This window comes from Penaeus chinensis, chromosome 36 (assembly GCF_019202785.1).
Source record: "Penaeus chinensis breed Huanghai No. 1 chromosome 36, ASM1920278v2, whole genome shotgun sequence".
Classification (NCBI taxonomy): Eukaryota; Metazoa; Arthropoda; class Malacostraca; order Decapoda; family Penaeidae; genus Penaeus; species Penaeus chinensis.
In genome coordinates, this window is record NC_061854.1 from 23,390,182 (window position 1) to 23,407,681 (window position 17,500).

Here is a 17,500-nt window from a genome sequence, read left to right on the forward strand (position 1 = left end):
CAGCCAAGAGCCAGTATCAAAGCATCTGGTTTTCTGAGTAGCTACAGTATCAATTGGAACAAACCCACTATAATTTGTGAGAATAAAATAGGCCCAGAAGATCCAAAATGAGCCAAGAAAAAGACATACATGAAAAAAGAAATAAGTAAAAGAAAAAAGGAAAAAAGAATTTATGTTGCCCAGCACATGAGATATGGGCAGGTGGGAGTGGGTATATTGGGAGTTCCTGGAGAGTAACTGAGTGTAGTAGTGCAGGGTAGTGATGAGGTAGGGACGGATCTTTGGGGGAGAATTTGCCCCATTCCTTCCTTCTCACCCTCAAGAGGAAGCTACTGCACTATGAAGATCAACCACATCTTCAGCAAAGGATATACCAGGGTGGCTAGACTTAGACTAGTTTAGATAAAAGCAAAAAAGAAACTCTGGAATACCTTTGTTGAAACAAGACCATTATCTTGGTGCCAAGTGTATGGGGTTCACAGCCAAAAAATAGTGTCTACAAATTTTAAGTAAGCTTCAGAAGTGTGCAAGGACTTAGTGTCAGATATATTCATGGGTACTGAGCTCTACCATATAATTACTCCCCTGTGATTACTGATTTGGGGGCCAATAGAATTTGTTTGAGCATTTCTCTTGATACAATAGCATCAGCAGCAGTATAGGCCCCATATCTGTGTGTAGAACTAGTGCATGTACAAGTGTGCGCCTGTCTCATGATGACCATAACCTTGACAAGCATTATAACTGTGCGTTGGCCGTCCTAAGGGCGGAAATACTGTCGGCATATTGTTGACAAATGAGAAGACTGTAGCTAGTTTTTATTTTTATCATTTTGTGTGAAACATGAGCAACAGCCAGTGGGTGAACACTACACTGGTAATGAAGAATGGATATGGAGTGTTTGTGTTAGCTTCTTTGGAGCACATCCTGTATTGCATAAAAGGAAATAATTTATCAGCTACATTTCTAAACTTTTCAGTCACCCAAAGAAGTTATAGTTCGTTTTGTGTTGGACTTGATATCGTTATCAAGTGTGAGTTTTTTGTTGAAGCTAAAGTGATGAGCCATCATCTGTGGAGCTCGGCTAATAATCCTATTGGCTACTAAGTGACTGGGAACTGGTTCACAGAAAGCCAAGGTTTTTCAGTGAGCCATGCTTGACGTTGTGTATATTTATTTTGTGTTTTACCAAGCATAAATTGAATATGTTTGATAATTTTTTAAGGGGAAAGGGTTTTGACAATGGTCTGTACGTAGACTTAATGTGTAGCATGAGTAGTATTGTGTTTATAGCCGATGAGGCCGAGGGAAAATGCACCATAGTTGGCATTTCAACAGCACTCCCCTTCCCTTCCATAAGTATGGGAAGTTGAGAGCCAAGTAGAATTGCTGGATGTGGTGTGATGCCCACCGGCTGCACCACGTTTGGTGTTTGTCCACAGGTTTGTTTGATCTCTATTAACATATACGCTTTCTTGAACTTCTTCCCTATGTGTAAAGGTGTTATTTATGTCTGGAGTGTGATACCTTCTCTTTATATCTCGGAGAATCCTCTGCATGGTTTTTGTGCTTGTTTCTTGACCAAGGTCTATACACCCGGGAGAAGCAAATAGCACGTTCAGGCTTACTGCCATTCCCCCAACCCCCCTCCCACACTCCACCTCTTTTGAGGTTCACTATTCACTGCTAACTGTTATTGGGAATTTTATTTTAATGTTTCTTTGGAGAATTTTTAATGTTTCTTTAATTGATTACCTTTGATCTTAAGCATTGTATAATATTTAATTTTTTAAGGTTAACATTTATTTCTAAGATCAAGCTTTGATGTGTATGTGAAAGCTTATATTTTTAGTATCTGAATTGGGTGAATTTGTCATAAAGAACTAATATATAAGGGACAGTGTTGTGTAGCAGGTGATGACTGTGAATTTTACAGTGGGAGGGGGGCCGTGCCTGTGTTTTCATTAGGCCCTAACATGTATAGGGTCGTGGTTCTGTTCAATATCTGATCTCAACATTGTGATTAGATACAGTTCACCACAGACCTCGACCCAGACCTTTGTGTGTGGGGCAACAATTCCCAAGGTCTTCTTGAAGGTGCCAAGCTTTGGTGTGTGTATAGGGTCTTTGACACATTTCAATGGACCAACTGTTCGTCAAGCTGAACTGCAGAGTTTTGAAAGTAATTGATATCCGTCTCAAGCTCTGTGTAGTACATTGTATGGATTTAAATTTCTTAAATTGTATTAATTTTAGTTATTAATTTATTTTTTATTGATAAAAGACACATTAACAAGCATCTTTAATGTGACCAGAGTATTGACAAGCATCTTTAATGTGACCAGAGTATTGACAAACATCTTTAATGTGACCAGAGTATTGACAAGCATCTTTAATGTGACCTGAAGATTAGAAATCGTCAATCATATTTATTGCAGTTTGACTGAAGTGATTGAACAGCATGACGAATAGCCTTGTCCTTTTTCAGATGTAAATTTTCTTGGAATTCAACCAAAGTTTATCCAGACACAGAGTGAGTTTCCCCCCTTACGTAAAAGTAGTCATATGAAGCCATTGGCTGTTGCACAGTCAGCTTCTAGGTTGTCTAGAGACCCCCTCATGCACCATGTGGACCACTCACCATTATCAGGAGTTGGCCTATCAGGAGGGAAGATGTGACTGTTGGGATATTGTACACAACTCATCAATTTGGTCCAGTTTAGGTTATTAGTAGTTCCGGTGCTCAGTTATCGGCACCTACATAACAGCCCTACACATGTGATGTTTGTATTTAGAGTGCCTAAGCTCTAGTATTTTAGAAGATGTGACGGATGGCCAATAATGATTGCTGGGTAATGGCTCTGCACAGTAGCTTTTTTGACCTTTGTATCTACTTATCCTGGAATACAAAAAAAAAGTGTCATAAATTGATTCATGGCCATGCATCAGTCTCTGTCCACATAGTAAAGAATATTTTTGATTTGCTGCACGGAGTCACTTTCCACCAGTCAGGTGATCGTCTGGCCGCAGTATAACGAGTAACGTGAAACTGTTGCCCAACGTTAGTCATAACCCTCACAAAACACTATAAGAGTTGATTGCAGTACACTGTTGTAGTACACTGATGTAGTACATTGCTGTAGTACACGGATGTAGTACACAAAAACAAGATTATATGTGTACGTATCTATTTTTCTTGAGAATGTAAATATAATTATGAATGTAATATTTTGGGTCAGTTAGGGTATGTAAAGACTTTGTAAGATATTGTAATGTGTGTTTCATGATTATAGATAACACAAGTATCCTAAATGCTAAATGTTTCTCAACATTCTTCGTTAGTATTCAGTAGGCATACAATTAACATGTTTCATTGTCATGCTTCAAGACCATTAAGATTTCCTCCCCCTCTCCATACTAGATTTCCTGAATTGTGGTAGTTAGGAACCATTAACTTTTTACGACTTAAGAATTTCACTTTTTCCAGTGACTTTGCTAGATGTTAAGGGTCTGCAGTCGTCGTTGCCACAGAGTGCTTTTGACCACATCAAAAAGTTGCAATATGATACCCATACTGAATTGATAAAGGGATACAGAGCCAGAATAAATTCTTTACAAACTTTTTGTAGCAATACTGGGTCTTAAAAACCATGTTATCTGAGTGCTGCTTTGGCAACGTAGACCAGTCTCTTGGTCTCTCACTCCTAAAGGTGACCTGTGACCATTTTCAATTTTCCACGTGCTCTGCGCTATATGATTAAATGCCTATTGTCCATCTTGCAAAATGTAGTTCAACTGAAACACTGGATTGTGTTTTTTATAGATAAGGTCCTCTGGGTGTAGAGTGGTATAAATATTTTACTCGCAGTCTGCGGCAAAGTTCAACCTCCATGGTTGTTGACACACTCACCTCATATGTTTTGTATTGACTATACTTATGGCACTCAGTCTTGCACTATCTAGAGGAAATTTTTCTAACACTAAGCAATCATGTAGGAAACTCTGTGAGGTGGGTTGTCAACATTTCCAAATATTTGGTGGAAGATGTGCTGTAGAGTGTAGCAAGGTATTAGTTCCTTAGTTTGCTAGGATGTCCTACCATTTACAGTATCCTAGGATAGTTTTGAAGGATTCTTTGATTGACAGTTTAGTTTTAATCCTGAGTTTTAAATACCATTTTTTATGGTTTTGAGGGGCTATCACAACTAGGTTTGGTATATTTGATTTATGTTTAGATTTCCCAAGTTTTGATTCTAATGGGCTTGTACAATTACAGGATATTCAGCAATGACACATTTAAGGTGGTCATTATTATTATTACAATATAAAAAAAAAATATTCATTTTTAAAAAATTATATAAAAATTATGATGATATTCCCTACTAACCCCAACCCCACTATTTTAGTATATGATTATAAACCTTAGGAACAGTGCTTTTTGATACGCCCCTTGCTCGTGGTATCGAGTCTGAGTTTTGGGTGTGTTGGTTGGTTTATTAATATTTTGCCACCAATTTGTTGCACTTTTATAGCTCAATTAATATGACTTTTGCTTTAGGTTGCATTGAATAATCTTTTTAATTTTAGGTTAGTTGCCTATCTACCTACCCCCTCCCCCACCCCCTCCCTCCCACCCACCCATCCACCCTGTTACAATGTATTAATGCAGTGTAATGGTGAAATGTTCATATATATATACATACACACATATATATATATATATATATATATATATATATATATATATATATATATGTATATAAATATATATATATTTTAAGTGTTTATTTCAAGGTTTGATTTGGTTGAAATCAGGAGTGAAGACTTTGAAAGAGAAGCTTCTTTTTAAAAACCTCATAAAGGGTCTCTTAAAGTTCTAATGCCAACTTGTTATTCACCCTCATATCATGAATTGAATCAACCCCTCCCCCTTCTCATTAATGCCAGATTGAAATGCTTTTGGAGAGTTTGGGCCGGTCATTCTGAGGACAAATATCTTCTAATTTGCCATCCCAGGGTACCTGAATGATAATAACCTGAAATATTTGTTTGAAGAAAAGCATTTCTGTTAAAGAATTGATGAAATTAGTTGGATGTTTGTGTTTATGGATAATGACTTGTATGGAAAGTGTGTCCAAATTGTGTCTGGGTACTGCTTTTATCATGATTAATCATAAGTAACCATTACAATTATCAGCTTATGTATTATATTAATATCATCATAAAAAATGTGAATAATTGCAATTCATATTGTCATTGCCATCATGCTCATGTTAATATTGTAACCTATGAAGTTAATATGAATTGTTTTTATTTTGTTTTTGATAGCTGATGGATGAAATGTAACACAACACTGGCCTTAACTATAAATTCATGCAAAAAGGTATTGAACAACAGTCCCAACAGGTGTTTTATTAAGAAGTCTTGCTTTCTTTCTTCTGGTGGCTACAAAACTGTATTAAATCTTGATCATTTATGGTGTGAGAGGGATTAATTCACTGTCAAAAAGCCACTGGGAGTGCAAGGATGTAGGTCATTTTCATAGTTTTCTTGCCTGTTTACAAAATTGTAATTTGTTTATTGCAAAAAATAAAGAAGGTACATGTTCCCTTACAAACTGTATAGGAATAAAAAACCAAAGATTGACTTTTTTATTTTTATTATTATTATATTTTTTTTATTGTCAATTTTCATCTCTTCAAATTCATATCTTTTATCTTTTGGTAGAAATACTGGGTTTTCACACTAGAATTGTAGTACATATCACTTATAAGCAAGTAGTTATGAGAGGAATGTCAAGTTTCTGAACACCTGGTTGATGATACAAATACTGTAGGCTCTAATATCCTTGCCATAGCATACAGAATGACCTTTTTTAGGGTGTTCAGAACTTGCATATCCTTTCATAACAGATATTGGGACTAGGGATATATATGGATTACCTCATCAGATGTCTTGTTTGTATATTGAGGAAAAATTATTCTGTATTACTTTGAATTTTTGAATCTCTATGAAATTTTGATTGTAATACATCTGCATTTTGTTGCGCTATGTTCATGTTTATTTGACTTATCTACTGTCATTGCAGTGAAAATATTAAATTTGGATTAATTTTGATACAATGACAGTACAAGGAAAAATTGGTGGTGTAACCTTGTGTTGTGGAGTCCAGATGAGTTGAGATCCTTTGTTTTGTACCAGCATCTGGTGGAAGAACCTGTTTGTGCATGGCCATATTCTGCTCTTTGGAACCAGACCAACAGTAGCTTCTAGTCTCACAGATCAGATTATGTGCAATTATATTTATTTTTAACAACCCTCCAAGAACAAAGTGTATACAAAACAAAGAAATCCAGAATTTGAGTCAGAAGGTCGGGTCACAGCACAGATACAGGTCCTTCCGTGTTTTCATGTAGAGGTGCCCTGGTCTTTAGGGATATCTCTGTGTGTGTGTGTGTGTCACTCAGACCAGCAACAGCAGCCGTATGTGTGTGTTTGTGTGTGTCTTTGGGTGTGGGTGTGCGTGTGTATTTCAAGAATTATGAGAGGAGCCATGTCTACTATGGCCAAAAATGTAATTCCTCTCTTGTAGTGTCATTTCAAGCAGCTACAAAACATATCTTTCCCTTTGACATGTTGGTTCTTCCTCTACCCCTGCAGTTGGTATTTTGCTTGATTTCTGTATGTGATAATGGTCCTAAAGTTTGTGTGTATTGTTATTCATTATCAGTCAGCAGTATTTTCTTCACAGCTGTTGTTTGTGGATTATGCTTTCTGCAGTGCTTACTCCGGTCATTATCCATCAACTACCTTCATGGAAGGGTTGTTTGATTTATTGTATATAGTGACTTGGTCCATGTTGGTTAATTTTAGATACCACACATTCCCATAATTTTCAAAAAAGTAGGTATATAGTGTAATACAGTATTTAAGAATAAAATAGACATTGGGTGGAAGTCTAATAGTTGAACCAAAGATACACGAAATTTGAATTTTATTTAATGCAACAAATGCCTGCATAACAGTAAAGTATAAAGTAAGCAGTTTAGGCATTATATTTAAAGTCTGAATTGCAGCTGCTGACCTTTTAAAGAACAACAATACACTTGCTTTTATACCGTCAAATCAAAGGCTTTAAGGGGGTAGATTTATTAGGAAGTGGTACCATTATTTTAGTAAATAAAATGACTGCTGATTGCTGGTTGGAAGGCATGGACAACACGTTTCAAAAACATTAAGGGATGCTGGCACTGAACCAGGTTGGGGGATCACCATTCAAACAATAAAGCACTTACTTTTCCATTTAAACTGTATTACACCGTCATAGACATTCCTTGAGAAAAATATGTTGACAGATGAATTGTCATATGCCTTTACAAACAAGGGTGTTTATGCCTTCATTTACGCCTGGCTCGATACTCGGCGAGCCAGAGAATTTTACATCTTGCTAACTTTTTGATTCTGAGAGCGGTTGCCGGTGTAGAAAGTCTTCTCCAGTGTGAGGGTGTCTTTCAGCCGAGTTCCGTCTCCTCCCCCTCTTCTCAACCATCCACAACATCACACAGACACACATATATACAGACACACGTACAACAGCAAGACAAAACCGCGTCCAAAGTCAAGATGGCCGCGGCACCACTTTGTCATAATAAATTTGTATATGTGATAAAAACTTGAGTTTTCATTATTCCAAAGAAAGGTATTATCACCTGTAAGAATATGTATCGACTAAGCAGAAGAGGATTTCAGCATAATACATTGTATACAATTGAAAAGGAATATCAGTTAGTGTACTTTATGTTGCATGTAATGTGAACATATATGTAAAATCAATGTTACAATTAAAACAAAATTGTATTTTTTAATGTATGAATATTTAAGAATTCTTTAAGAATTCTGATTTTCGCGTTACTAGTACTAAGTGGAAATCAAATTTAAATCGAGTAAATTATGCATTAGAGCAAAAGTTCAAAAAAATAAATGACTAACGGACAGCTCTGTACGCAGGATTCAAGAAGACTAGCAGTCCTAGAAGTCGCGTGTTTCACAGCCAAAAAAATATTTGACAGCTGTAATGATGTAAAAGCAGGATCTAATAAGACGAAGGGTCTTAAGAGAATCGAAAATATAGGGCATAAGTTAAAGGGAAGTAAAATGATTAGTGAAAGAAGAAAGGAGCAAATAGTGAAGGAAGTAAGTATTTTTACCTCGTATCCCCCCCCCCCCCCCCCATTCCATGCTCCTCGTTGTGCCCCGAATCCCTTGCCCGTTGTTGTGTTTGTGTGTGTGTGTGGGGGGGGGGGGGGGGGCTAGGAGGCCGAGACGGAACTCCCCTGCCTTGGGACTTGGGCCTGAGGGAGCCATGGGCACGGTATTCCCCTGCTTTAGTTGTCTAGCCCTTACCCCTCAGTGAGGGGACCCTGAGGGGTCCAGGCTTACCATGGCCAATAATGAAGATGTTATACCCTTATGAGAGATTTGCCCCTTCATCAAATAGCCCCCCTAATTCAGACTCTCCCGATTCCCCGACCCCAAACTCTCCTTTAACCACGGCTCCGAACACTGCAACTACTACCCTCTCCTCAATGCCTGCTAGTACATTATCCACCCAAGTTAACACTCGATCTCCAAGATACATTCCTACTCTCTCAACATACTCAACTTCATCATCTTTACCCCTACAATCTTTATCAACTACCCCATCCTCTCTTATTACTACTTCACAGCCTTATTGTCCACCATTCCATCATCCTACCCCCACCTCTACAAGAATCTTAAATACTCTATTTAGACCTGCCGAATGGGACCGATTCTTCGTGATCCCTCCCACAGTTCCTTACTCTGACAACACTCTTCTCTTCTAGCAATGTCTCCAAAAACAAGTAGACAAAGTCTCCGTAGCCGACCCGATCGTTCCCGTCTCGTCACAGTAACATCTGAAAACCAAGCTATAGCATATCAACTCTAACTGATCTCTCTGGTAACCCCATTCCTGCAGAACCTCATCCAACCCTCAATACTTGCACCAGGACTATCTCTATCTCCCCAGCAAACTGCCCTATCTATAACAGTAATTGATCAAATTGTGGAGAAGACTTACTCGCCTGCCTCAAGGACTATGATGCGATATCAGTGATACTCCGTTCCTCCCAGAGGTCATCGTAAGAACTCCACTAACATTGTCAGAATTACTTTCCGTAGACATGACCTTCCCTTTAATGTTTACATTGGTGGAGAATCCCTTCCTGTCCGACCATATCAACCTCCTCCCCGTCAGTGTCAAAATTGTTGGCTTATAGGACATCCTGCTAAACATTGCCGTTCCACAGCCAGATGCCCTCTATGTGCCCAACCTGGTCATTCTCGATCAAACTGCTCTGTACAGTCACACACATGTGCCAACTGTGGCAACCCCCATAATGTATTTTATCGGGGCTGCCCCACCAACAAATTTGAGTCTGAGGTGGCAACTCTCAGATTAAGACTTGGGACTATGTGAAGCCAGACAGGAAGCACGACGACAAGGTTTTTCTCCTGCTCCCTACTCCAGTAATGTCGCTCACTCAGCCCCTCCCCCTCCCTACCAAGACGTTTTACACCCTCCCCTATACCTGTCCCTCCTACATCTTACATCCCCACTTCTATCCCCTACCTTCCCCAGACAATTATTTTTGCCATTCTAAATCCAGACACTCCAATCTCTACTGCAGCCCCAATACCTTCCCCTCTCCCCGCACTACCCGCAGTAGACAGACTAAACGTTCCACCCCTTCTCCTACCACACACTCACCTCCACCTACCCTTGCCTCTGCTCCTCACTTTGACATACGCACGCAATCTTTTTCATGCATTGACCTCTCTCTATGCTCCTCTTCTCTTCATTTAGATTTCCATTGGTTGGTTAGTTATAGACCATTTTCCCCACAGTGACCACTTTCTAGTTCTCCTTTCTACTACTTCATATGTACCATTTCCTAACTCCCCACCATGGTGCTTTGATAGAGCCGACTGGCATACTTTTCGTTGCACTAAAGCGCTTCGCTTAAAACGTGCAGCCTGGAACTGTTACCGCTACAAACGAGGCACCCCTAGTCAACTATCATCCGCCTGTCTCCATATTCGAGATACTCTCATCTCTGATCCAAGTCGCTATTGAACTTGGTCACTATGTCAGCCAGGTCAGTAGTGGTTCTCACCTTTCTCCATACTTCTCTTCTATTAAGACCACCAGGGAACGCACACCCATTATCTTCACCCTATCCCCTGCTGAGTCCTATAATGCTCTTTTTTCTTCCTCTGACCTCGATGCTGCCTTACAGTCGTGCCGCAACACTCATGAAGGTCCTCACGGTGTTCACTACCATATGCTCCGACATCTTTCTATCTTTCCTATTAATAATTTTCAACCACCTATGGACGTTATGAAATTTCCCTTCTCATTGGCGAGAAGCTCTTATCCTCCCCTTCCTGAAACCTAATAAATAGGGTACCCTCCCTCAAGATTACCGCCCCATCGCTCTAACTAGCTGCTTGTGCAAACTACTAATTGACCCCCTTGCTCTTTAAGATGCATATATTACATCTGCAATAGTGCACATGAATCCGTATTAGCCATATTCTTTGACTTTGAAAAAGAATATGATACTACATGGCGGTACTATATTATCTCACAATTATCCTCCCTAGGCATACACGGAAACATGGATGTCTTTATAAAGTCTTCCCCCCCCAATCCCTTGCCCGTTGTTGTCGTGTGGGGGGGGGGGGGTGCTTAGGAGGCGGAGACTGGGACCCAATGCTGGGGAACTCCTCAACCTTGGGACTCAGCCTTCGACTCAACAAATTTTGCATGGTCTTTTTTTTCCCTACTTTTTCGTTTCTGTCCCTTCACCAACCCCTTCTACTATCCACTTCCTATGGTGTGAGAGCCGTGTTGAAAGGATGAAAGGCTGACTTTGAGCCGGTCCTGAACGGCCTGAGGGAGCCATGGGCACGGTATTCCCCTGCTTTAGTTGTCTAGCCCTTACCCCTCGAGGGACCCTGATGAGTGGACCGTTTCTCTCCAACATACTCCAGGCTTACCATGGCCAACAATGAAGATTTTATACCATTATTAGATCGCACATTTATTTTGCTTTTAACCATAAACCATACCATTATTAAAGGCAATGAGGCTTGCCTCTTCATCAAATAGCTCCACCAATTCAAACTCGCCCGATTCCCTGACCCCAGGCTCTCCTTTGACCATGGCTCTGAACACTACAACTAATACCCCCTCCTCAGTGCCTACTAGTACAGTATCCACCCTAATCAACACCCCAGGAGACATTTCTACTCTCCCAACATGCTCAGCTTCAACAAATATACCCCCACAACCTTCTTCATCAACTACCCCATCCTCCCTTATTACTACCCTACAACATTATTGTCCACCTCCCCATAACACTACTCCCTCTTCCACACGCCCCAACTACCCCATCCTCCCTTATTACTACCTTACAACCTTATTGTCCACCTCCCCATAACACTACCTCCCTCAACACTACTCCCTCTTCCACACGCCCCCGTCCTTCTACTACCCCCATCTCTACAAAATTCTTTAATGCCCAGCCAAATGGGACCGATTTTTTGTGATCCCTCCCACAGCTTCTCACACTTTCTGCTTTGACAACCTGTTTTCATTCCTCAAATGCATATACATCCTTCACTTGCTCTAACCCCTATACATTACCTTACCCGAGCTTAACCTATTTACTCATCAATTCCTTTGCCCAGCTTTGACAACTAATCACTAACTCAACCACCCTTCACTACCATTTACTATAGTGCTACATGACCTTAGATGTCTAGCACATTTATTTGCTATTAACCATTAACCATTAACCATTTATAAAGTCTTTCCTCTTCAAACGCACTTTCCAGGTCAAAATTGCCTCTTCCACATCATCCTCCTTTCCTCAGTTCGAAGGCGTCCCACAAGGCAGAGTGCTTAGCACCACTTTATTCCTTTATGCTGTTAATGACACTGTCTTAGTTCTACCACCAGGAGCCCAATCATCATTATATGTTGATTTAACCATCTTCGCCTCTGGCACAGCCATATCAAATCTCCGCCAATTCCTTCAGTTTGCAATATTATCAGTATCTTCCTGGGCTACTAACCATGGCTTCCACTTTTCTACCTCCAAATCTTTCTCCATCCTTTTCTCTCGTACACGTGTAGGTCCTCAACCTCCACTCTTCTTATATGGTACTCCACTCCAACACCATTCCTCTTGCAAATTCCTTGGTGTTATTTTTAAATCCAAATTAAAGAAAAAACTAGCCGCCTTCTCCGAATCTTACAAACTCTGTCCCATATATCCTGGGGCTCAGATCGCAAAACTCTCCTCCATCTTCATGTCACCTTGATCCTCTCCTCTCTCGATTATGGATGCTATATCTGCCTCAACCTCCCTCCTTGCTCATCTTGATACAATCCACCACTGTGGTCTTCTCTTCTCCATTTGCATGGATACCCTCCTCTCCCATTCCCCCTTTCCCCATCTCCAACCTCTTCCGTTTTCTGTCCATTCTGTCCCTCCATGGCTTATATCTTACCCCCATATTTGCTCCTCTGTTTTCCCTGATCCACTAAATCAAATATTTCCCCTGCAGTCCTTCTAACCCATTTCCTTGACCATGCCTTCATTCATTCCTCAAGCATTCATTTTTACACCGATGGCTCCAAATCCATCTCCGGTGCTGGTTTCGCAGTAACCTTCCCAACTCGCACTCTCAAATACCCCCTCCCTTGTGAATTCAGTGTCCTTAATGCAGAACTGTACACACTCCCTTTTGCCTTAAGATCCAGAACTGATTGTTCTACCTGTCAATACGCCATAAAACTACCAGATTTTGCTGGGTGCCCAGCCATGATGGAATCCCCGGTAATGAACAGGCAGATACTCTTGCACACTACGCCGCTATGTCCACATCACATCGCACTAATAAATTACATACTGCAAAAATATCAATCTCCTAGTCAGCTCCGTATCATCGGAACAGACACTGGGAGACGGCTCTCGTCTGCTTAGGCATTAGCCGCACCCGTCAAACACATTTCTATCTAATGTCACATTTTGATCCACCTCTATTTTCCCTATGCAATGTCCCTCTTTCAATTCCACACATTCTATTGTCCTGTATACGCTATGATGTACCTCTGCTTTCCCTCACCTATCCTCCTTTCACTGACCTCCCAACCTATCAGACATCCTTACAGAATCTCACACTTTCTTCTTTGACAACCTGTTCTCCTTCCTAAGACGCATACAAACCTTCACTTGATCTAACCCCTTTCCCTAACCCGACCTTAACCCAAACACTCATCAACTCCTTTGCCCAGGTTTAACCTTTTCAGTATTAATCTAGATAGGTGACGTATAGCAACTAACCACCAACTCAACTGCCCTTCACTACCCTTTAGTGGTAGATGACCTTAGATGTCAAGCACATTTATTTTACTTTTAACCATTAACCATTCCTCGTGGAGGCTTGGGACTAAGTCTCAGTGAGGGGAATCATCCCTACCTTGGTCCTCAGCCCCTGCCTCAATTGATGTTGCATGGTGTATTCTTCTTTTCCTTCCTTTCCCTTCCCTCTCCCAATCACCTGCCTGTTGTTGTCGTGGGCTCAGTGTTGGAGATCTCCCCAACCGTGAGCCTCAGCCTTCGACTCAACTAATTTTGCAAGTTTTTTTTCCCCTATTCCCCTGTCCAATGCCTAAGGTGTAGGGGCCGTGTTGAAACGATGTAAGGCTAACTTTGTGCCAGTCATGAACGGCTTCACGGTATTCCCTGGGTTAATTGTCTAGTCCTTACCCTGAAGGGTGGACCTTTTATCTTCCCCGCGTATTTCAGGCTTACCATGACCAGCAATGACGATTTTGTACCCTTATTAGGGTATTGAGGCTTGCCCCTTTATCAAATAGCATCTCTGAATCAAACTCCCGGTTTACCGACCACCGACTCCTGGATAACGGCTCTGAACACTGCTAATAGATCCCCCTCGTCGACGTAAGCTGTGAACTTGGCCCATCCCGAATCATCTACGTAGGTCATGACTCAACCTACAAACGATACCCCTTCCCCACTCCCAATATCCTCCAACCCACCTCCTGCACAAGCCTCTTCCCTTATTACAACTCTTCAATCCTATTGCCCTCATCCCCACAGCACTATCACATTCCACACCACTTCCTCCTTCACTCGTCCTCGCCCATCTATAATTCCCACTTCTACAACCTTTTGAGAACCCTATTTAGCCCAGCCAAATGGGACAGATTTGCACTATCTACCCTGTTTGACCTCACTGGCAAAACTATTCCTGCCCAAGCCCACTCCTTCCTTAATACATCTACTGAAACTGTTTCCATCTCCTCAGCTGATTGCCCTATCTACGGCAAAGATTGGGCAGGCTGTGAAGACTACCTAGTTTTCTGCCTAGCTAACTGCAATATTATCAGTAGAGTGCTACACTAAACCACCTAGAGGCCACCGTAAGTCCCATATCAATCTTGCCCTGCCATACCATATGGATTCCCACCCCGCAATATCAGAAATGTCGGCATTTTGGCCATCCTGCAAAACATTGTCGCTCCACTTCCCACTACCCTCTCTGTTCCCAACCTGGTCATGACTGTTCAAACTGCCCTGTACAATCACGTTAACTGCGATGGTTCTCATAATGTATTTCATAGGGGCTGCCCTGCCTACAAGTTTTCTCAGATACAAACTTGGCCACATTCTACGAGAGGCCAGACAAGAAGCACGCCGACGAAGTTTTCTAATCACTCCCTATCAGCCTTCTCCCCACTCTTATCCCCTTTACCCAAGTATTCTCTACATCTCCCGCAGTACCACTTCCCCCTACTCCTCAGTTTCCACAGTCAAATTTGTCCACAGCTCCACCTGTGTCTCTCCCTACGCCTCGACTTGTCCAGACTGTCCAAACGTTCCACTCCATCTTCTCCAAACACATCCCTTCCCACATCTACATCCTCTACTCAGATGCCTATCTTTTCTTCACCTCCTCAAAAAAATAATCTTTTGATTCCTAAACCTCCCCACCTAAATCCCCTCCAGGAACCTTTAAGGACATTAGAAACTTCCTACGTAAAACTCAAGAGAAAGTTCTCTCTCATCTACCCTCCAGTTTCTCTAACCCCATTCCGGCTACATTCAAAGTGACCGTCGATATCCATCCTCCTCATATTCATGTATGTACGTGTGTGTATGCACACACACACACACACACACACACACACACACACACACACACACACACACACACACACACACACACACACACACACACACACACACACACAAACACATACACATACACATACACATACACATACACACACACACACACACACACACACACACACACACACACACACACACACAAACATATATATATATTATGCGCGAGAGACGTGAGATGGGGACATCGCTGTCACCAGATTATGAGCGGGAAGTGAGATGGTCTTGGGCGTTCAGTGAAAGGGGTCTTAGCTTGCTGGTTTTTTGTTGAAGATAGATATGAGACCCCCCCCCTCCCCACCCCAAGAGATCCCCGTGTCCCCGGGTGGAGGACGAGCTGGTGGATCTGGACCCTGTGTGGCTTGGCCTGTCTGCCTTGTGTCTCTCTCTACGTCTTACGCACGGTTCCCTTGGAGGGCGGATGTTTATTCCTGTGCGAAAAAAGAAAGCCGGACGACATCTGCGTCCTGCCTAAGGAGAAGAGCAGCTACTTGGACGGAGGTGTGAAGTGTACCATCTGGTCTTGCTATGTATTGCTGACATCGCTCGGCCACGCGCAAGGCTCGTCCTTGAGCCGTCTGCAACGCTTGAAACACTGCAGTAGCGCATAGGGATATAGGTTCTGTTCGGTATCTACAGATGGTTGCTGGTGATCCGATGGTCGCTAGGGTCGTCGCGTACCAGGGTAGCGGGCGTGTCGGAGTTTTCGCACTGAGGTGCAACATTCAGTAGCGAGGAGGGTCAATCATCATCAGCTGAAATGTAAGTGTGCCAGGCCAGTAAAAGGGCTAAGGAGGATGATAATAATATGTTTGTCAATCACCAAGATGCAAGTTGCAAGAAAATGAGTGTATAATAAGAACAATTTGTCACAAGAAGGGTAACGTGTCAAGTAAGTGGGTGTTAATTTCTTGGATTTGTCAGGATTATCGAGTTCAGTAGAGTACCATCATACTGAAGAGAGAATTTATTTTGGACAAGAATTTCATATCTTTGGGCTAAACAGGCAAGTACTTATGCTTCAGACACAAGGCAGCTGGGCCAGAACTTCAAACAGTACGCGTCCCGGGTGCGGCGGGCGCAGGATTCTTTTGTTTACGGCTTAAAATTAACTTGCGGTGATAATCTAACAGTGCGCGCGTCTCTGGCGCTTCAATCGTATGAACTTAATTCTCAGTGCGGCGGGCGCAAGATTCTTTCGGGCTTGAGCCGGGCTTAAAATTAACTTGCGGTATAGTAACTATGCAAGCCTATATAAAATATGGTGTCTGTAGTGCGTTACCAGCGTTACAATTATTTGCAACAGAAGAGACTACCATCAGTTAGATACATGTTACATATTCACCAATACCATAAACTAAAGAAGCATAGATTATAGCACTACTGAGGACAAGATATCGAATTTCGAGAGGACGTCATGAAAGCTGTTTGGGTTTTAAGTCATAGGGATGGCACTTAGTGAAATTTATAATCCTTGAGTGAATTCTGTGTAGAGTGGGCAGGTAGGTAGTTAGAGGATAGTCAGGTAATCTAAATCTATGTGTGATTGAGCGACCGATTAGCACGGCAAGTAGAATGAAATCGTGATATTATGAAAAACACAACAATATACCTGCTTACACAGAATATAACAATACGCAAGTAATAATGAAGTGAATACTAATAGGTAAAACATATAAGAGAAAAAATAGATAATTTCATTAATTCGAAAACAATAACCATAAATGACATGACGAGAACAACCGAACATAACATTAGTTGAATAAACTCGAAGGTAACCATTTGTTCTGAGAGAAATAATATATATCAAACTGCAATTTGAGGATAAAATGATAATATAAATAAAAGTACAATACATCAATTACGGGAAGGTTAGGGCTGGGGAATGTGTTTTACTTAGATTTGATCTCAGTGGCCCGACTTCATTTATTTTGTTGAAAAAAAAAGCAATGGTTGAGTGTGTGTATATGTGTGTGTGTGTGTGTGTGTGTGTGTGTGTGTGTGTGTGTGTGTGTGTGTGTGTGTGTGTGTGTGTGTGTGTGTGTGTGACATTAGCCCTCCCTCCAGCACCAACATCTATTTAGTTTACTGCCAGTACGTTTTTTTCTTGGGGAGGCAAACTGGCAAGGCCTGCCTCCCCACACACGCCCATTGACACACACACGCCTGTATATGTCTATCTATCTATCTAT

General features: G+C 41.5%; 1 protein-coding gene across 5 annotated transcripts in view; it reads left to right on the forward strand.

Moving 5' to 3' along the window:
- LOC125045114 (homeodomain-interacting protein kinase 2-like) overlaps nt 1–7,672 on the forward strand; it is a 37,557-nt gene extending 29,885 nt beyond the window's left edge. For all 5 annotated transcript variants that reach the window (XM_047642222.1, XM_047642226.1, XM_047642225.1 and 2 more), the window contains one exon: nt 1–7,672. This exon is cut by the window's left edge and continues 155 nt beyond it. In XM_047642222.1, coding sequence (XP_047498178.1) covers nt 1–41 — 41 coding nt within the window. In that variant the 3' untranslated portion in view covers nt 42–7,672.
- Nucleotides 7,673–17,500: the final 9,828 nt, after the last annotated feature.